Here is a 22,056-nt window from a genome sequence, read left to right on the forward strand (position 1 = left end):
AAGGCTAGTTTAGGAGACCTGGGCACTTCCAGTGAAAATAGCTGTTTATGGGGGTCTAATTACCTAAATGATGCAACCCACACAAGGCTTCATCAGGTAAATTATCTGCGTGGGCTGCAATCTGCAGGTCATTTGCCTCACTAAATGGGCGTTTTATCGGGAAGTGGATGTGTCTAAGTATTCTGCTTTTGAGAATTAGCCTTTAACCCTGAAAACCCAGAGCACAGATAGCAGCATTACAGCTCTGAAAAGGCCTCTTGTACTTCAATAAAGAAAGCCATTAAATGGGTTAGGTTGCTTTCAGAGCATGTAGCTAATGAGGGAAGCAACACAGAAAGCTGCAGGCTTACTTTCAAACTAACAAACATGTCATTATTATACAAATATACAATAGGTAGTTTTGTATTTGAAATTGCTTATGTAAAGCATATTTTTCAAGCAGTGAGAGGTAAGTGATGAGCATTTAATCGCCTTCATCTTCACTCACACCTCCTCTTTGGTCAGCTCCTTTTGTCTGTCCTTGAGTTTCCAGGTTTGTACACCTGCATGCTTAGTGTTTGTGCACACCTTTTCATATATGTGTGTGTGTGTGTTCACCTGAGTGTGTGCGTATGTTGGTCCCTGCTTCTTTTCTGTTTATATTTTTATGTCGCCCTTCTCTCTGGGCTGTTAGTATTTGAAGCTTTCAAAGCAAAAATCTTGCATTTCAACTTTAAAAGAAAAAGGAAAAGAAAACCATGTTGCATTAAATGAAGTCGTATTTCCGAATCACTCTTCTGCTGCCGCCCAGCCACAAATCAAAGTGTGATCTATTTTATGAGTATGGATCCACTTCTAATATCCCTTTGTCTTCCATAGTCGATCATTCTCTTTCCCACCATTTGTACACGTGAAACATTAATAAAATGCAGAGGCACTGCGGTTCATATTTTGTAAAGTTCAGTAGTTATAGTGTGCGCTATATTGTAATCATGCATAATAAGTTATTATTAACACTTTTTTATGTTTAATTTCAATTTTCTTTTGTTTTTCTTGATTTAAGCCTACTTTAAGTTCATAATTATTTTTTTTTTCCTACTAAGTCCACTAATCCCTAAACTAACCTGTGTGAGTGTGTGCTAATATTAATATTAATTTATTCCGCCTATGCTTCCCGCCTGGAGTAGAATTCCTCTGTTTGGTCCGTACCCTAGGTAAGACACCCTCCTCTTTGTTCTCTCAGTGTCGTCTGTGTGAGGGGAAATGTGGAGCAATTACAAAAAAAAGAAGAATAAACAGCTTCAGTATTTTGGCTGTTGTGTGTTTGCCCGTAATTCTATAAAAACCTGTTTTGGTGGCATAACAGTAAATAAGGTGTTGTAAAAAATTTTTAGCCACCTTTGTGTTTTTTCTTTCTTGAGCTCCTGTAGGCAGGCCAACAAGCATAGGTGACACCAGTATGACTGCTATTAATTTTGCTTCGCCTCCCTTCCTTTCTTAGTTGTTTCTTCCATCGCCCCCCCCCATTTGCCCTCCCCGTCTCTTTTGGTCTTTACATCTTTGTCTTGTTCTGTCTCTCTTCATTTGTCCTTCAGCCTGCTGAAGAAGATCGAGAGAGAGACCTGGAGGGAGAGCGGGATCTCTCTGATCGCTACCGTCACTCGTTTAATGGAAAGACTGCTAGACTACAGGTGGGCGCGCGCACACGTTCACAAAATACTTCCAGAGACACACGTGCTTGGTCCTTTTAGTCAAATTCTCAATGTTTCTATTGCAGGGATTGTATGAAGTTGGGAGAAGTGGATGGCAAAAAGATCGGATGTACTGTCAGTTTACTGGTGAGTGTCAGGCAAATATGTCAGTGTTTATCTTCTGTTGCTATTGCACTCTGAAGTTATTACCTTTTTATTTCAAAATGATGAAAAAAGTAAAACATATGTAATATATAGATGATAATTGAGTATTCTTGTGGGGTTTTTTTTTATTTAACTGGAGTTATGTGCAAGAGGACCTCAGTGTGTAGGCAGAGGGATCAAAAGGCCCCTGCAAATCAGCAGCAGAACTATATTGTTGCACCACTTTTAAATGCCTTCATTACTTGTTTAAATTCCCTCTCTAATGGTTATGATGGTCTCTCTGCTAATGTTTTCCGTCTTTCTCTCATGTTTTTTCATTGAATCATCTCCCGCTCCTGCCAGAACTTCTACAAAACAGAGTTGAACAAAGAAGAGATGTACATCCGCTACATTCACAAACTGTATGATCTGCATCTGAAAGCACAAAACTACACAGGTACATTGAAAGGAATATACTGCCTTGTAGTACAGTGTGACTGAGCGTGGGTGATGCATTATTGCGGTTTTACTGTTTGTCATAACCAGGGCTTTAAGTTGGGATTTGGCAGGGAATCATAAGGTCTGCTGTAAGGGGACAGAAATAAGTCATTACGTAATTCCCATTGTGAGGTCCAGTAGGTTTTAATTTTTTTTCTTTGTGCAGCTTTTCCTGATGCTGGTTCTTAAGTTTACTAAACTTTGTGGATTTAGCCACTACATTCTACGATTAATAAGAAGATATTACATGAGCCATCACTAATTTCTTAGTCGGCCAGCAGGGAAGCCCAGACCTCCCTCTGGCCACCTCCTCCAGCTTATCCGGGGAGTCTTTCCTAGGCCAGCCAATAGATCTAATCTTGTCAACATGCTGGGGTCTACACATGTTAGGACATGCTAGACCGGAACACCTTACCCAAATCTTGTATCCGTGATCTCATTCCAATAATGTTATAAAATAGATCAGGTTTAGATGAACAGATTCATGGCTTTTCTCCACAAAGATGCACCATCTGGTGGCAACATTTTGGACACAATTTACCCACCTTGGGCACCAATTAAAATTTTAACAGTTAGATTAAACAGAACAGAACATCGAGAAATACAATGAAGGCTTGCAAGTGTCGCTTCAAATAGCACTACACACAAATACTTCAAGAGAAAGTGCAAGAAAATCAGAAAGAAGCTGAATTTCTCCAGATTCTCTACTCTCTACGACTTTGAGAGGAGAAATCTAGAACTACAGGTATATGTTAAAAAAATGAAGGATAAAACCATTGAACTAGAATGAAAAAAGATGTTCAAAGATGGAGTGTAGGTTCAATGAAATGCTGAGAAAAATACAGAGAAGTTTATACTGAAGTGCAGGTGCAAAATCAAGAACAAGAGAAAAGACATGAAGACCTGCAGTGTACGCTTCAGGAAACGCAGAGGAGAAATAAGGAGTTAGAAGGCACGTGCAACAAAGTGCAACAGAGAAATGCAGACATGCACAGGGCAAAGCTTTCTCACTTGATTCTGAAAAGTAGCCTTGTCTTCCTCTCCCTCCTACCAACTCTCCTCTCCATTCTGTTCCCTGTTGGCCAGGAGGGCAATCCTACTGAGGTGGCGGAACGCTGCCCCTCCCACTCACAAACAGTGGTTATATGACCTCATGTTGTGTGTAGAAAAGAGAAAATAAGACATTCACTCAGAACTCTACTGGGAAATTTCAAAGCATGTAGGGTCCTTTCCTTGATGCATTTCAAAATCTATAACAATTTTTCAGCAAACTCTCTTATGTCAGGTGTGGAAAAACAGTGTACAGGACTAGGGCAGTGACCTGGGTGGGAATGAATTATTTTGCAGGGATTATGTTATTTGGGGAAATATTAAACATATGTTTAATATTATGTTTAATACTTCTCTTTTTTTCTTTATTTCCCTTTTTTCTTTTCTTTTCTTTTCTCACAGCGTTAAACGAACGGGCTAATTACCCCAAATGTACAGATCATCTGTAATCCTTTTCTTCTCTTTTTGTTTATATGTATGAAAGAAAAACTCAATAAAAAGACATTGGCTAAAAATTATAAAAAGAAGAAATGGGTTATGTGTTGGAGGCCACGTTAATGTTTTACATTTTTAGCAGTGTGCTCTCCTGGTTTGACTCACCCAATAAAGAAAGGGATAGACACAAAAAAGTGTTCTCTTATGAGATAGGCCAGAATATCCGCAGATGTTTGAAATAAGAAAGACCCATGCATAATATGCATTATTTAGACTGATGAAGACCATAGATTTTACACACATTTGGATTAAAAATGTAAAAGTAAATCTCATGTGAATCAGGATATGACATGTAAGCATTAACCACAGCTGCAACAGGGGAGAGAAGGAGGGTAAAAAATGGTGCATGCAGGTGTGACCATGGGGTGATTTAATGGTTTTTGTGGCATCAGTTGGAAGCACCGCCAGACTGCAGCATATGAAAATCAACCTCACTGCCTATTAGATTTAATTGGTCATTAATCAAAGGTGTGGGATTGCGGTTCCACATAGATCCGTCCCACTTTAACCCCTGGTCTGAACACATACTGTATGATGATTATTGAAATGTGCTTTCATGTTGTCATCTGTTCATGTTCTTCTGCTTCAGTGTATTCATCAGTATTTGAGACACTGAATGCTTCACAAGTTCTTTAAACAAGAAAAAAACTTGTTTAAAGAACTTGTAAATGTAAATTAATATGCTGTTTTTCTCTGTGTATGCTCACAGAGGCGTCCTACACCCTGCTGCTCTATGACGAGTTATTGGAATGGTCAGACAGGCCGCTCAGAGAGTTTCTCAACTACCCCATGCAGAGCGAGTGGCAAAGGAAAGAATATTTGCATCTCACTATCATCCAGAACTTCGACAGGGGGAAGGTTAGCTGGAAAGCGCCAGTTTTTCCTCTACAGTCATCCGTCCAATACATTTGCATTTGACTTTACAGAAACCAGAACATTTGTCATGTGATGTAATCTGTGACGTTTCTAGCACACTGGCAAGGTAGAATGAAGGAAGTAAGCTGAGCCCAAACACCAGCAGGACAACTGGTTCCCTATAACACCGCTAAATGCCAGTGAATGTACTGTGCCAGTGTAAAGCAACAGCATGTTCAGTTTTATTCAGAGGAGTTTGTGCCAAGCTAATACCCAGCAGCACGTCAGCTTCTCATGCATATTCAAGAGCCTTCTAATTTAAATGCATTTCTATTTCATACCTGGCAACGAAATAGAGGCGCAGACATATTATTGATGGCTCTCCTAGAGTAAATATATGCTGGCCATTAATACGTATATTTCAAAAATAATAAGCATCAACAGTTTCATGAAACATTAATAGTCGGCTCAGACGCATCGGGGTGAAAGATGAGAGAACTTCTTTTCCTGCTTGTTTAGTAGATACGACATCATTCACGTAAAATGAAGAGGAAGGCCAAAATCCTTGTACAGAGATATTTCTATCTGTTATGAACTGTGACGTTGACTAGAGGTCGCAGCACCTCTTCCACTTAATCAAGGGAATTGCAGGTAGCTGTAATTAGAGCGGGATCCATATTGTCCCACAGTATTCCACACTGTTCCTCTCAGATGGCGATGATGGCCACGCTGACTGTTAAAGCATGATTCGCTCTGATGGTGCCGCATTTAGCTAAAATAATCTCATCAGTGAGAAATGTGAGCGCAAACAGAGCTCAGCTAATTCAGGACGCAGTGTTTCTCACTTGATAAACGGTTCCCAGGCTGTAGTTTTGTTTTCGTCTCTCAGGAGTTGCTTTCTTTCATCATCCCAACTTCACTTCTCTTTTCCAGTTTTATCTCGTTATCCTAACTACCTTTGCTGTTTCTCTGTACTCTCAGGGGAAGGGGGGAAATGGCAAAACAAAACTACGCTCACCCTCTCAAAATAACGCATCATTACCTCTGATGTTTGGGGGGAAATCTCTTTGAATCGTTAAAAATGCCACCCCTCGTTACTCGTAGTGCAAATATCCTTTACATTCACGAATTATGCCATCTTCCAGTGCTCCCGATCACAGAGTGGAAGGCAGCAGGAAAGGAAAGCTTTTCATTTAATTAGTAAGATGGTTGGTGCTGCACGTACCTGCATCGAGAGGTTGTTTGTGTCTGCTGGCGTTGTTGACTCGCCAGTGCCATCCAGTGGAGACCGATTGCGTGAGCACTGCAGAACAAGTGTCTTAGTGTTAAGTAGGTTTCGGGTCAGTCTGTAACTGTCAGACTGGGCACGATGAAGGTGACAGGGAATAAGTGTGTGTTTTTGTGTCCTCAGTGTTGGGAGAATGGCATCATCCTTTGCAGAGAGCTTGCTGACCAGTACGAGTCGTACTACGACTACAGGAACTTGAGTAAAATGAGGGTAAGTTGTTCCAGAAGCTGTGGGGATGCTGCTTGAGGAGTCCTTTGTTTTTTTGTAACCTGATGATGCCCTGGTTAGTCAGAAAAATGCATAATAAAACTAACAGATTAGACACTCTTGGTTTATAAGCAGTTTTGTCTTTTATTGTCAGATGATGGAAGCATCTCTCTATGACAAGATCATGGATCAGCAAAGATTAGAACCTGAATTCTTCAGAGTCGGATTCTATGGGAAGAAGTTTCCTTTCTTCTTACGGGTATGTAAATCACCATATTCCCTCTTTGTCTTGAACAGCTAGTTGAAGGGAATAATACTTTCACCTTCTTCAAAAAAGAAATGGCGCTTCTGAAAGAATGAACTTTTCTTATATAAGACTCTTCCAGTAGAAGGTGACATTCAGCAAGTCTTATTCAGTGCCATTTAATGATGTAACAGGCCCTGTCCTTGGTGGAGTTTGCAGATGGTGCTGCAGTTTCAGTCTGTGCCCACTAGATGTCAAGCTAACCCCACGCTGCTTCTTTCCTAACCCCCCTCTACTGCAGAATAAGGAGTTTGTGTGCCGAGGCCATGACTACGAGAGGCTGGAGGCATTCCAGCAGCGGATGCTCAACGAGTTCCCCCACGCCATCGCCATGCAGCACGTAAACCAGCCCGACCAGACCATATACCAGGCAGACGCACAGTGTATCCTTCAGTGTACATGGAGGCATGAAATAAAGTTGTGGTCAAACATGAAACCCCAACTAAGCAGATACAGTCTTGGACGTGGGGACTAAACCGACTGCATATGCATGTGTACTGTGCTGCCAGGGAGGCTCAGCTAGCCTCGTGTATACATGTACACAATTGCCCTGCAGGCGACATGAGGCACATGCTATCACGCAAACATACAGTGCTGCAAATTGCGTGCAGTATACAAAATTTAATACAAATCACAATCAGACACACTAAAGCAGAGGTCCCCAATCCCAGTCCACGAGGGCCGGTGTCCCTGCAGGTTTTAGATCTCACCCTGGGTCAACACACCTGAATCACATGATTAGTTCATTACCAGGCCTCTGGAGAACTTCAAGACATGTTGAGAAGGTCATTTATCCATTTAAATCAGCTGTGATGGATCAAGGACACATCTAAAACCTGCAGGGACACCAGCCCTCGTGGACTGGGATTGGGGACCCCTGCACTAAGGTGTTGCATTTCCTTAAACACAACAACTAAGCCATGTTCCTACCAGGGACCAGGTACAAATCAACTAACCTAAGCTCAAGCTCCCTTCATTTTTCTCATTTCCATGCAGTGTTCAGATTCACTCCTATAGTATGTGGGACTTTTTAATTATTCACACCAATGTAAGGGACAACTGTTGGCCTAGAAGAGGGAAGAAAACAGGCAGACTTGATGACATAGTGACACAAAGACTGAAGGAAACAACAGTAAAAGAGAGAACAGACTGAAGATAGACATGTTTACCAGCTATGAAAGTGAGGCTGGTGTCTGTCTTTCTGTGTGTGTGTGTGTGTGTGTGTGTGTGTCTTTGTCACTGCGGCAAATTGCAGTCTTAGTGTAGCAGGAACAATCGCAAAAAGGTTTAAAGTATTTTGGCAGGTGTTTGTATGTCTTCCTGTCTGGAGGTTGGCAGAGTTTGTCAACACAGTAGTGTTGCAGCCCTCAAAGTTGCTGTTAGGAAATATTCCAGGTGTGCGGGTGACATCAAAATGTAAACTGATTAGAAAATGGCCTCAAGTTAAGATGTACTTTTCATTTTTGAATAGTTTATGTACGATGTGCCTACCTTTTATGCAGACGCTCCACTCAAAGTGACATCTGAATGAAGTAGCTGCTGTGTTGTTCTCACATTAGGCCAATCAATAGTCTCTCTGATTGCTCACCCATCTGTAAATCCTTGATACAAACACTCATGCATTTCATGTGCGTCAGCTCTCCTCCCTCTCTCTGATATAGTTGTTCATCAGTGCAGGGTTTCTCATAATAAAGGAGAGGCTGGGGATTTTTGAAAGACACTTAACTCACTTTTCACTCCTTGCCTTTTTACACTGCTCAAGTTGTCAAGTCTCACTGTATGTTTTCTCATACTAGTCAAAAGAAAAACTTATTTTTCCCTCTTGCTTTACAGTGTTGGGCAAAAGTTTTGAGTCACCCATCATTTCCTTTAATTCTGCCAGGAAAAGGGGAAGTAGGTGCTGCGATTTATTGAAACATGGGGAAACATACATGACAATACAACATATTAAGCAAAAAAAACAGCTTGTATAATCCTAACAAGCTTGGAAGTCAATATGTGGTATGATCACGTTATGATCACGTTATGATCACGTTTATTCTTCAACATAGCCTGAACTCCCTTAGGCACGTTTTATTGTCATTTCTTTAAGTAGTCTTCAGGAATAGTTCACCAGGCTTTTCGAAGGACATATAAAGATCTTCTTTGGATGTTTGATGCTTTTTGTTGCATATTCTGTCAGGATGATTCCACACTGCTTTAATAATGTTGATCTGGGGAGGCCAGTCCATGACTAATAGTGCTCCACTGTGCACTTCTCCATCCAGATATGCATTTAATGCATTTGCAGGGTATTTGGGATCATTGTCATGCTGAAACATTGTTGCCAAGCAGGTGTTGTTTTGTTATTGATGATTCAAAATCTCACAGTACTTTTCTGCATTTATTGCATCAATTTTGAAAGGTTTCCCAAACAATGACAGAACCTTCACCATGTTTTACACATATATTACACACATTACACACAATTTGAACAAAATTTGATATGTACTGTGCATTAGAACCTGACTAACATAGGATTTTTAAGGCCGTACCGACATTTGTAATTTCTCATACTCATATATAGACCGATATATCAGATTTTGAAACGTAAAAAGATTTTCCTCACAGTTATTTTGTGAAGATATTAGTGAGTCTGTTCTAGAAATAATTTGACAATGCAGCTTAACCCTCTCGAGGCAGGCGTTGCCGATTTGCAACAGTTAAAAACTAACATCCTGATTACCCCACATACATATTTTATGAGTTTTTTTTTACTCAGAAGTACCACTGCAGGACTTGGTTGTGCATTAGCAACAAAAAGTTTAATTTGAGCCTGAGAGGTTTAAAACTAAACTTTATGGTTTCAAAAACGTGTTGTCAACATGGAAGTTGCATAGTGCCCTCTGGTGGACAAACTACGCAACATCATCACTTACAACATGGTCGAAAGGTGTTTCTTCTGTCTCATCTTTTAAAAATTTCCTTTATCAGCAGTTACAAATGCTGATACACATATCAGCAAATCGCTGATATTGTCCGATGATAATAACTAGCTGATACATTGGTCCGGCTTGACTATGCATTAGTCCAGGGGTAGCGAACTCCAGGCCTCGAGAGCCGGGTCCTGCAGGTTTTAGATGTGTCCTTGATCCAACGCAGCTGCTTTAAATGGCTAAATTACCTCCTCAACATTTCTTGAAGTTCTCCAGAGGCCTGATAATGACCTAATCATTTGAGTCAGATGTGGTGTCCCAGGGTGAGATCTAAAACCTGCAGGACACCGGCTCTCTAGGACTAACGTTCCCTACCTCTGCATTAGTCTATGCAAAAAAATGTGTGGCCAATATCTTGAGTAAAGATATGCACATAAGCTCTTGCCTATGTAGGTCTTTGTCCTGTTTGAAGTTCCGATATGCATTCGGGTCATTGAAGATTTCTTTCCATTTAAGTCTGCAGTGCTTTCCCTTGTCACTCTCTCTTGCACTTTCCTTAACTTCAGGGGCTTTCAGATCTACAGATCTACGCTGTAACCCCCATCCCCGACAGTCAGGATGTGCTACAGAGAGATGGAGTGCCTGACAACATCAAAAGCTTCTACAAGTTTAATCACATCTGGAGGTTCAGATATGACCGGCCCTTTCACAAGGGCACCAAAGACAAGGAGAATGAGTTTAAGGTAAAGAAAATTTCTCTGCATTTATCTAAGGTTATCTTCTCTTCAAACCATTGATTGTGGATTAGTGCTGAGTAGAAAAAGGGAAAAAAATGAGTCTGAATGTGGAGTCACTGCAAAATGTTATGTGCTATGAAAACAGGTCTTTTTTTAATGAATATTTCAAAAGTTAAAATCATACATTTCTGAAAATTAACATTTTTCACTGATACGAAACTGCTTCGTTTACTTCCTTCTCTGCCCGGTTCATCCATCATGGGCCATGTAGGGAGTGATAGTTTGAACCAGTGCTCAGGTATTACTTTGTGTATAGTGCATGTTTTATTCATTGTGACTCCGGTATCAGTAATTATACACAGGAACTCGGATACTAGTCAGAGCAGTGTACTGCTTGGTGCAAATGAAGCCTGTACAGCGTGATGCAGTTACACACACTCAAACAGTCAGGCAGATGCACACACTCTAAACAGATATGCACACCCGACACACAGACGCGGATATTATTGTCATAAATATTCTGCTTTAATGCACACGCTTCATGCAGCCTTCTCATCTCACTTCCATCAAGGCTATTTGGCCAAATTTAATCGTGATATCATATTTCCATCAGGACTGGATATTTCTGGTCCTTACTATTAGATGGAAATAATATCTATAATAAACTTTGACATTGTGACAAGAGTATGCCGCAGGAAGGATATGGTAATAAACTGAAGTAGGAAAGAAAGCTTTTCTTGAAGTTTCTATCTGCATGACAGAAATTGCTTTTTTATGTGAGATTCTGCTTTCAACTTCCTGCTCTTAAACTGCAGTGCATGTTTTTTTTCTATCTTTTTTTTTTTTCCTCAAGACTTGTTCAGGAGGATTTCTTGGCCTTAAAAAACATAAAATCAATAAAAGGGCAGCAATGTTGTGCAGTGCGTCGGAAGACCTTTCTTCAACCTGAGGACACTGGATCAATAGTGCATGTCAGCGCTCATCTGCTTTGCTGGAGTGTCCTTGAGCAAGATACTGTCTCTAAATAAATGAAGCTATACTGTGTTAGCATCTTGATCATTAGAAGGCCTTTAGAAGGGTCAGCTGAACAAAAACGCCCCCAAAGTTGTGAAAGGATTACCGATTTTTGAACACCCTGGACAGGTCGCCAGGGCTAACACATAGACACAGACAACCATTCGCACCTGCATTCACAACTATGGGCAATTTAGAGTTACCAGTTAACCACAATTGAACTCAGGACCTTCTTGCTGTGGGCAACAGTGCTAACCACCGTGCCGCCCAAAGTAAAAATGCATGGATCACATATCCATAACTCAATTGCCCTTTAGCCCCAGTTAGTATACCAAGATGTTAAACTAACATGGTAGCATGCCCACTACACATCAGATTGTGATCAACTTAGAACACCATTACTAGCATTTGGCATGACACATCATTGTGGCATTGAGGTTACAGTTCACGAGAAAAACTAGCATGCTAGCAGTTTTTAAAAACCAGCATGGCTGTAGACACTTAAACATGCTGTTGTTCTTATTAAGTAATAGCAAGCCTGTAGATCTTGACAAGGAGGGACGTTTCTAGTGCTAAGTACAGGACAGTACACCCCCCCCCCCCCCCCCCCCCAAAAAAAAAAAAGATAAAATAAAATAACTGTTTGCCGTCTATATGTAACATGTCTATAAAGTAGTGTTGTTTCACTTGTATTATAAATCTATTATATTTAGAGCCTGCTGTTAATATTAAAATTTCATAGCTTGCGTGCTGTCTTAATGACCTTTTGAGAGGCTGGAAATATAACAAGCATGCTGGCTGACAGCATAACTGTTGGAGAGGATATTAGACATATGACATATGAGTAAAAGTGTGTTTTTGGGTTGTAGGCATTTTTATATTTTCCTTTAACTGTGGATCAACAATTAAATCCTGAACAGTGCTGCCACTAAGATATGTGTACAGCAAGCCTAAGTATTTATGGATTTTTTTTATATGTTTAGCAATCAGCTAATGCTCATGGATGTATTGTGTGAATGCAGAGTCTGTGGGTGGAGAGGACAACTCTGACTCTGATCCAGAGTCTTCCAGGCATCTCCCGCTGGTTTGAAGTTGAAAAGAGAGAACTGGTGAGTGTGTCCCAGTCTGATGAAATAGCAGTGAAGGCATAAACACAACACACAGCCATTTGACACAAGGGACACAGTGATACTTTCTTTTTTTTATTATTCTGCAGGTTGGAATTTAGAGTAATGACAGCCAATACACAAGTATTGATCCAAGTCATTAGACTGAGCAGCAATCATGACCTAAGTCATAGGTTTGGGGCTATTGGATGTTCAGTTTCCGCAATTGGTTTGATTGGATGTCACGCTAAAAGTGTTACTCTATGATGGCTGTGGAGTGCAGTAGCATTTAAAATGGAGACTTGCAAAAGCTCAATTAGCAAAAGGATTAAGCTTTGTGTGAGAAGGAAAAAATACAGAAAAAGAAATCAGGATGAAGGAAAAAATATTTCACTGTGCCTTCACGAGTATGTGACAAAATGTCCATATGTTAATGTATATTTAAAAAAATAGTACTTAGTTTTAAATGAAGCTGCTACAATAATTCTTTATAATAATGGTTAATAAATTGATACATGTAGGTGTTTTTTGTTTTTTGGTAAATAGCACAAATATAATTAAAGATACTGACCCAGCTTTGCAGCTGCCTCACTCAGAGCGCAGTTTTCACTGAAAAGGCTCTCTAGAGCATTTCCAACAAATTTAACAAGAAGCTGGTATCGAGTGTTTACTTCTAAAAAGACTCATTTTGGATGTCAAGTAAACCACATAATGTGTAAATAGGCTGGTGCTAAAACTTTTACCATATCAACTTAAAAGGTCCAAATGATTTTGGCAACATTGTATTTTTTTAAGCAGCTTTTCAAATTGCTGTATTTTAGGAGAAAAAACAGCTCTGTTCTGGGACAAAAAAGTGGTCAAAACTAAAGTATTACAAGCTGAAATATCCTGATTTGTAGAACCTAATATGTTTTAAACTGCCTCACCTTTCACTATAAAGGACCTCAGTAGCATTTATTATTTAGCAGACCCTCTAAAATTCCCACATTACTCAAATACCTTATAGATATTTTAGCTTCCAGATATTATTTGTAAAGCTCCCTTTAGAGCTTCATATAAAAAGCTACAAAATGTTTCTTCATCCTTCATGTGTACAGGTGGAGGTAAGCCCACTGGAGAATGCGATTGAGGTGATCGAGAACAAGAACTTGCAGTTGCGCACATTGATCTCCCAGTGTCAGAGCCGGCAGATGCAGAACATCAACCCTCTCACCATGTGCCTCAACGGGGTCATCGACGCCGCAGTCAACGGGGGACTGGCCCGCTACCAAGAGGTATGAATGGCTTGCTGGAGGATAAGGTTGGAGGATTTTAGAGACCTAAGCAGGAATGAGAGGCAGTGACATATGGATTACCTAATGATGCATGAAGGTGGCTTAAAATGGAGAGATGTATGGACAGAAAGTGTTTTGTGGAGGGGTGGAGCGGATGAACAGATGGATGGATGGATGCATTGATGGCTGGATGATGGCTTGACCAAATAGATGGATGAGTGGAAAACTGGAGGGGGCGGAAGTGGGAAAACAAGATGGATGGGTAGTGTAGGAATAGGTCGGTGGGGGGGGTTTTTTTGGTCAGATAGAATGATAAGGTGGATGTGGGGGGAAAAGAGGCGGGAGGTCAAATAATGTTAGATAGAAGAATGGAAGGAGTTTCAGGGATTAGATGGCTAATGTAGTCCTAAAACTTGGAAAGAAGTTGCCATGTTTGCAAATTACTGAATTTTAATGCCCTAAAAATAATTTTCACAATGTTCTCTAACAAATTATATATAAATACGCCGCTCGTGTATTTTGAAGCAAGTATGTATTGCAGAGAGAACAATTGCTAAAATGTGTTTAAGTAAAACTAGATGGGAACATCGTCAATGTAACACCAAACACAGGACCAAATTGGTGGTGTACTTAGCTTAATGTTAGCATTTTTGCCGCTATGTTCATGGCTGTGCTTTAAGCTTTATCTGTGAAAAAATGAGTAACAACCACAGCTAGATTAGCTAGCATAGGCTCCGGAACAGCTTATTAGCATGCATGGAGATTACAGCACCAATACTTTATTTGGCAGAGACATAATGCCAGTTCTTTTTAGTGCTACAGTCATTAGTAAAGATTCTAAGAATCTCAATCAGTGTGGGTGTACAACTCGCAACTTTACCTCATTACCTAACCCTTCTGGTGACATCCACCAAGTTTAGCTAATTATATACCAAGCCGAATTCTTAAAGAGGCAGAGCGCCAGATTAATAAAGTGCAAAAATCTTCCTAGTCATATCTTCCAATCACACAAACTTATAGTATTTATATGATGAAGTGGTAACAGATTGGTATGGAAAGTTGAAATATGGGCAATTTCATCGAGAGCTCCATTTACTGCTGCTTTTTTAAATGCTCCTTGAGTGGAGACACTTTAACCATTAGGAGCTCAATTCAAAAGAAAGAAGACTAGAAAAGAAGAAATAAAGATTTTTTTTTTTTGTTCTCCACAAATTGAGTGGACTCGGCTGCCTTCTCTGTGTCGCATAGCAACCGCTGTGACAATGCATGTGTGTTCTGTGGAACATATACTGTATGTGTGTGCTTGTGAGTGAAGCGTATGTCCTCAGTACAAGTACCCTATTAAGGGTTGTAGGACGCCGATAAGAGCCCAAAAATAAGCATTTTAGAAGTGCTTTTTATCTTTGCTGCCACTATTTTGCTGAAAACCAAAAAAAATCTGTATAAAATGTTGCAACTTACAAAATATTTCCTCCCGTTTTACACATTGTTTACAAGGTTAGGTAAATATTGATATGCATAGAGATGTTGTTCCTCTGGGTAAACACTGACCAGCGTCTCCTTCAAATCTTTTGTAATTTATATTTTTACATAAATAACAGAATGTGATCATACCACATGAGCCTGACACAGATTTGACCTTTTTTGTTTTGTTTTGTTTTATTTTTTAATTTTTTTTCTGCAGCAGACACATTGGCACCAATATCAGCAGCTCATTTTTCTTGGCAGAATATATCATGCGGTGCCCAACAGACTGCATCTATAAATCTATTAATTTACCCGCGTAATGCCGATTGACAGCTGTGGAGGTTTGCTCGGCTCCAAATGAAGGAGAAATTGTCGTTATTAATATTCAGATTTATTGCTGCAGTTTGAGTTGAAACCCTTGAGGGGGAATGCTGTCTGATTTATTCCCCCCCTCCCTTCAGCATTCCGTCTCTAATTGGACTTTTCTAATGATTAACTGAGCCACTCCACGGTGAGGTCTCACTCCCTGCAGCCCGACGAGAAATTTCCATCATTTGTAGAAAATTATTGATTAGTTTTTTGATGCCGTTTTTGGGGGTCTTGTATAGAATTCCTGGTGAAACTCAGTACTTCTCTCTTTGAGCGTCCCACCTCACCATAGAGTAATAATGTTTATGCAATAAGATTTATTTTTTTTTCTGTTTCACAGTTTAATAAGAGGGAATATTATATCCACCACATACTAATTTATGCCATCTTGATAAAGATCTGAGGATGCCTGTCTGGAATAATAAGGTTCCTTATTTTATTGAAGTTTCATAGTCTGCAAGCCGCATGCATCCTTTGATAGACATCTATGTGTGTGTTTGGGAGTGCATATGTCTGAAGCAGCCTTCAGCTTCTCTTCTCTTAAGTGTCTCGTTGGAGATAGACAGCTGTGTCCTTGAGAGAGGAGCCGTGCTGATCTTTTTAGTGAACTCCTCCTTACCTTTCAATTGTGAGGTGGGCCTTTTCATCGGTTCTCCCTCGCTTTGTGTACTCTGATGCAGATTGAAAGGGATTTAACATAATCTGTAGACAGACTGCAAGTGTTGATGGCATTGTAAGCAGGAAAGATCTTGCATTTAATGTATGAAAGTGACAACCCCCCCCCCAAAAAAAAAAAAAAAGCAAAAGCAAAAGCAAAAAAAAAACAGTTATTATCATTCAAAGCAGACCAGGGCATTTTTCATCTTATCAGTTTCTCCTTTAAGTCTTTTTTCTTTTTCTTTTTTGAAGGCAGTGTCTGGGAAAGTGAATAGAAAGCACAGTCTGCAAGCCAAAATCAAGAAGGATGATGTTTCTAAAGAGACATGATCTCTAGCAGAGCACAATGACACGAATGAAAGTGATATAAAAGGGGCTTTTAAAATCGCAGACCAAATTGGCTCTTAAATCAAAGCAAAATCAATGCTTTGATTTCACTAACATCCATTTGGCACTGTATTTTTCGCCTTCTATTTTTAGCCACTATGTACTTTAATTCTGCCCACTGAACCTGATATTAATATTGCAACACAAATTTGCCAGACAGGACTTTTCAACCCTGCATTTTAGTAGGATGTGAATTTTTTTTTAACTCAAATTTTTCTCAGTTTTTGTGAACATTTTAAATGGAAAGTACTCAACAAATAGCTGTGTGGACACTAATTCGCTGTGTCAGGCAGGCTGCAATTCAGGTAGCACTGCTGTGGAGAGGGGAAAAAAAGCCCGCTGCTTCAGCTCCCAGGGCATACATAACAGATGTTCTGCATTTTTGCCTCTGTGCAGGCCTTTTTCGTGAAGGACTACATTATGAATCACCCCGAGGACGGAGAGAAGATCGGGCGACTGAGAGAGCTCATGTTCGAGCAGGTTGGAAACATCACTTGAGCTCATGATGTCTTTTTAAATGCAAAGACAAGATGAATCATTTTTATCACCTAAATTTGACTTTCAGTTATTGTGCACTTTTTTCTGTTTGTCCTGCAGGCACATATATTGGAGTATGGCCTCGCGGTGCATGAGAAGTTTGTTCCTCAAGATATGAGACCCCTGCACAAGAAGTTAGTTGACCAGTTTCATCTCATGAAGTCCAGTCTAGGCATACAGGTAGGCATCGACTTTAAAGAAAGCTTTTTAAAATGCTGTACATGTGTAACTCAATGATAGATTCAGATTTTATGTTAAACAGAGGTTCATTTACCTAATGGATGTCATTCATGTGTAAGGATGATTAAAGCTGTCTAACATGTGTTCCTTTATTTTCCTCAAATTACTTATCAGAGTCTTCGAGCCTTAATGGAAACAAACAGTGAATGTGACAATAGAAACTGACTGCTGTGCTAAGAATTCTGAGTAAATGACCCCTTTATTCCTCTAAAGGGGAAAACCACCCCTCATTAAACAAACTGCCTTCATCTACATGTTGTGTGTTTTATTTATATACCTCACGCTGGCACAAAGAAGCATTTAATCATGTGCACTTTCTCCCCCTCCCAATTTAAAAAAACCCCCAGGAGTTTCCAGCGTATGTGCGTGCGAGCCCGGTGCACTTCACCAACGGAAGCCCGCGGACGTGCAGGAACTCCGTGCCCAGCATCATTAGCCCAGATGGCGGCAGAGGAGTTGCCAGGCGGAGGTGACGGCTCTTTTCTTAATTTCCGTAGCTTTACGCGTATGTCTCTGTCTTTCTCAGCTAATTAAATTAACAAGTGAGGAAAACGTATTGCTTTTCAATGTCAATTACTTCTCTGGTTTATTATGCCAAGTCACCCAAAAAGATCTTTAACTTCCATCTCTGGAGTGCATAAAATTTCTCCTTCGTATTCTCTCACCTTCCTTTACTCGGTCTATAAGCGCTGCCCTTCAGTGCAGACCTTTGTTCGCATCTTACTTTCTTTTTCTTTTTGTGTTTCCATCTCACCTCGAACGTCATGCTCTCTGCCTTTTCTCTCTTCCTCCTTCAGTTCTTTACTGGCTTAGCTCAGTACAATAGGTGTGGGTGGCTGGCTGGCACCCACAGGGATGTTTTCTGTGTGGCTGCTGTCGGGCCAGCAGGCAGACTGTGTGTGTGTGTGTGTGCGTGCATGCATCCGTGTGTGTTTTGATGTGTTCAGTGACCCTGCCACTTCGTCTACCTGCGACATTCTGCCTCCAGAGTCTGATCCCGCGGGGCACAGCCACACACAAGAAAGATGGAGACGCACACATCACCTCAATCTCCCTGTGACATTTCGTATTTTTGCTTGTTGAGTTCTGATTTCTTTTTTCCTTTTTTTTCTATTTTCCAGTTTCCAACGAAGAACCAGGTCACATCTCTTTCTTGTGCCTTTTGGCAGCATGATGGAATGCTGTGATTGATGAATCAGTTGCCTTCTAATCTGGTATTTTCTGTTTCTCTGTTTGTCTATTTTTTTTTTCTTTTTATTGGCCTTACTGCTGCTGAATCTTTGGTGAGTGAACCACTTTTAAATCTAATCATGTATAATAGTATGAAACTTCACCCTTTGTATTGTAAACCATCATAACCCTCTCTCTTTCGCCTTTAGCCTCTTCAGCTACCCTGCGGTGAACCGTTACTCCTCGTCCTCTCTGTCATCTCAAGCCTCCAATGAAGTCAGTAACATCACAGGGCAATCGGAGAGCTCGGATGAAGTCTTCAACATGCAGGTAGTCTCCCTTTGTGCCTTTGCCTACACGCCCACACAAAGGCACTTAACCTAGTAGATTGAGTCTATATCCCAGCATTTGCCCTCCTCCTCCCTTCAGATTTCACTTGCAATGCTTTTTAATCCACTCTCACTCTATTTCACTGCTATTTCTCCTCTGACCCTTTTTCTCTCTATCTTCCACTCTTGCTCGTGTGAAACGCAGTCTGTCCGTGCAAATTGTCATGATTATATCAAATAAGGACATAGTGCTTTGTGTGGGCCCGTCCGGGGAGCCCCGCTGGAGTCTAATCTAAACTAGATTTGGCCACTTCAGAAAGCTGCCGACAACTCCTGGCAGGCTGTCTCCCGCACCTGGCAGGCTTGGAATAACAGGAAGAGGGGAAAACACGGGAGGGAAAAAAAATGTTGTCAGGGATGTGACTGAAGCTGTTACAAAGAGTTAGTTTGTGCTTCTTTTTTTCTTAAGTTTACAGAGCAGGTAGAATTTAGTAAAAGTTGGACGAATCATAATTTAGAAATATATTGTTTTCGTTTTTTAATTGATTGAAAATGGCCATCACTATTTTGTTTCAGTCAGATGTTACTATATTTAGTTAGCAAGGTGTATCCACACACTGCAAAAGAGCATCACACATGTGAATGCAAATTAATGCTATGTAACAAACCAATAAATAATAAAAGAACGGGTTCTTAGAGCACGGTTTTCAAACATAAGGCCCAAGGGCCAGAGCTGACCTGCCAGAGATTCCAATCCAACCGACTGGACATCTTTGAAAAATGTGAAAGAGGGCATAAACTTTAGACTTCATAACTTTTACAGCTTTTCCTGCTGATAAATGGTAAATGGCCTGCATTTGTATAGCGCTTTTCTAGTCCTTAAGGACCCCAAAGCACTTTACACTACATTCAGTCATTCACCCATTCACACACACATTCACACACTGGCGATAACAAGCTACATTGTAGCCACAGCTGCCCTGGGGCGCACTTATAAGCAAACAACTAGCAGTAAAGCAGCCTGTGTCATCACATACTGAGTAAACAAAGTGGCCACATCTCCAGTAATGAATACTTTTAAGCCTTAATAAAATTTAAACAGATGAGTTAGCAAAACTGCCACAGCCTTTTCTGTGCTAGGCAGCAACTATACAAATTCTTCAAGTGAAGTTGGGCATTTTAACATCGCCATCTACGGGACTGAGTATCTTCTGAAAGCCACCTCAAGTGGACAGTTGAGGAAGTGCACTTTAATGATAACTTCTTTATTCCACTGTTGCTTAGTACTGTTTTTTTTTTTCTACTTACTGAGAAAAAGGTAAATGTTACAGACAAAACTTATAATAGATGCTCAGCTTTGCACAAACTAGATTAGAAACCAAGCATGTCCAGTATAAGCCAACCAAACTGGGATTTTGTTTTGGTAGATGTATATTGTATTAATTATAAATTTTCACGATATTCTGTAGTTTGATGGTGGTATTGATGTACTCATCATTTTTGTTTTTTCCACCTGCAGCCCAGCCCATCTACCTCGAGCCTCAGCTCCAACCATTCTGCCTCGCCCAACGTCACCAGCTCGGCCCCGTCCAGTGCCAGAGGTGAGTCTGGCACTCAGCAACACCACTTATTGTACAAAAACTATACACAATAGTCTTTTAGCTGATATTTCAATCCACACAGAGGAAGCAGACAGAGGTTCAGCTGGACAGTCTGAACCTTTGACCTTTCACTGACACAATGTTCTCTCAATACACCGCAGCATCCTGTCTGGTGAGGTTCGAGAGGTTAGATGACGGCTAGGGATAAATGCGGAGGAGGTTGACAGGGGGAAGAAAAGAGAACAATGAGGAGGGAGCATTGAATGGATAGTGCGAGCCTGAAACATAGAAGGAATACAAAATGAGTCCAAAGAAAGAAAGAAAGAAAAGGAAAGGAAAAAAAAGTGCTGAGAGAAATGCTGTTGAAAGAAACATGGAGCTAGTGAAAATGCAAGAGAGAGTAAGAGATCATTTTAGCTGAGTATCCCTCTTGGACTTCAGCACAATCTCCTGTCCAGGCCGGTGTCATCCAAGCCTCCTCTGCGGTGCATTTTGAATGTCTAATGCCTTCTCTTGCTCTCATCTCAATGTGTTTTGCGTGATCCCCGTCATAAAAAGTAAGAATATATGAAGACGTTTATGGAAGTGTACACACTCCCCTTTGGCAAGGTGCTGACAGCGGCTGACGCCCTTATAAAAGTGCCCTCTGTCTACCCATAAAGCATGTTGAGAATTATTGCTGCTGTGGTGTTATCTGAATAAGAGCCAACGATGGGCATTTCATGCTCATATGATAGCCTTCCAAGTGCGGTAACATTCACTAATGGATCAGCATCCATACAATGGCTCCAGCAGCTGAGGAGAAGTGCTGTGAAAAAAACCCCAGAAACGTACCAACATGTGTGTGGGGGCGGGCTTTTGTGTTCGTCTCCGTTGGCGTGTTACATATGTTATAGTGTCGAACTCCAGCACATGTCTCTGTTGTGATTGTCCAGTGTAACAGAGGAGGTGAGGAAGTGAAGAGGGTGTGTGTGTGTGTGTGTGTGTGTGTGTTAGTGTGTGTGTGTGTGTGTGTAGGAGTGGCCAAGCCATTTATCATGTTGTGGAAGTAGTGAGGCTGAAAGAACGGTGGAGAGGCTTGGGGGGAGAAAGAGAGATTGGCCTTTCCTGATTGCCAGTGTTTGCGGGTAATAGCCTAACACCTTGCTGTCGTTTGGTCCCTTATGCGTTTGTGTATTTACTTGTGTGTGTGTGCGCGTCTGTGTGTCTGTTACCGCTCTAATGTCTCATGCCATCCATTCCAGGATCCCCTCAGATGGCAGAGAAACACAAGCATTCCAGAGAAAATGCCTGTCTGTCTCCACGAGAGAGACCGGTCAGTGCCATCTTCCCCAACCCCCTCGATCCTGCACAGGTCAGCACACACAAATACTTGAAATGTGCAATTCACTTGTATTTTTATTTTTATTTCTATTTATTCTATTTATCCCCTTCGTATATTTTATTTATATTTGTCTCTGTATTTATATGTGTGTGTGTGTGTGTGTGTGTGTGTGTGTGTGTGTGTGTGTGTATATATATATATATATATATATATATATATATATATATATATATATATATATATATATATATATATATATATATATATACACACACACACACACACACACACACACACACACACACATAATATTCTGTAACTCTGTAACTTCTGTCGGTGCTGTGCTTTTTGGAAATCGAATTTCCCAGAGGAACCCACCCGAGGGATTAATAAAGTTCTATCTTATCTTATCTTATTT

At 40.6% G+C, this 22,056-nt stretch overlaps 1 protein-coding gene across 4 annotated transcripts in view; it reads left to right on the forward strand.

Moving 5' to 3' along the window:
• Positions 1-22,056, forward strand: part of dock4b (dedicator of cytokinesis 4b) — a 135,200-nt gene that overhangs the window by 97,628 nt on the left and 15,516 nt on the right. For 2 of the 4 annotated variants that reach the window (XM_085437775.1, XM_085437778.1), the window contains exons 33-50: positions 1,167-1,193; positions 1,575-1,670; positions 1,757-1,817; positions 2,178-2,271; positions 4,567-4,715; positions 6,124-6,210; positions 6,362-6,466; positions 6,753-6,894; positions 10,003-10,169; positions 12,200-12,286; positions 13,381-13,557; positions 16,834-16,917; positions 17,035-17,154; positions 17,562-17,683; positions 18,336-18,353; positions 18,603-18,714; positions 20,233-20,314; positions 21,559-21,668. In XM_085437775.1, coding sequence (XP_085293901.1) covers positions 1,167-1,193; positions 1,575-1,670; positions 1,757-1,817; positions 2,178-2,271; positions 4,567-4,715; positions 6,124-6,210; positions 6,362-6,466; positions 6,753-6,894; positions 10,003-10,169; positions 12,200-12,286; positions 13,381-13,557; positions 16,834-16,917; positions 17,035-17,154; positions 17,562-17,683; positions 18,336-18,353; positions 18,603-18,714; positions 20,233-20,314; positions 21,559-21,668 — 1,840 coding nt within the window. The remainder of the gene's footprint in view (positions 1-1,166; positions 1,194-1,574; positions 1,671-1,756; positions 1,818-2,177; positions 2,272-4,566; positions 4,716-6,123; positions 6,211-6,361; positions 6,467-6,752; positions 6,895-10,002; positions 10,170-12,199; positions 12,287-13,380; positions 13,558-16,833; positions 16,918-17,034; positions 17,155-17,561; positions 17,684-18,335; positions 18,354-18,602; positions 18,715-20,232; positions 20,315-21,558; positions 21,669-22,056) is intronic. The other 2 variants (XM_085437776.1, XM_085437777.1) reach the window with 2 other exon arrangements.

Source organism: Copadichromis virginalis, linkage group LG17 (genome assembly GCF_057382275.1).
Source record: "Copadichromis virginalis isolate Kocher_CV1m ecotype Utaka linkage group LG17, C_Virginalis_male_GT1.1, whole genome shotgun sequence".
Taxonomy (NCBI): Eukaryota; Metazoa; Chordata; class Actinopteri; order Cichliformes; family Cichlidae; genus Copadichromis; species Copadichromis virginalis.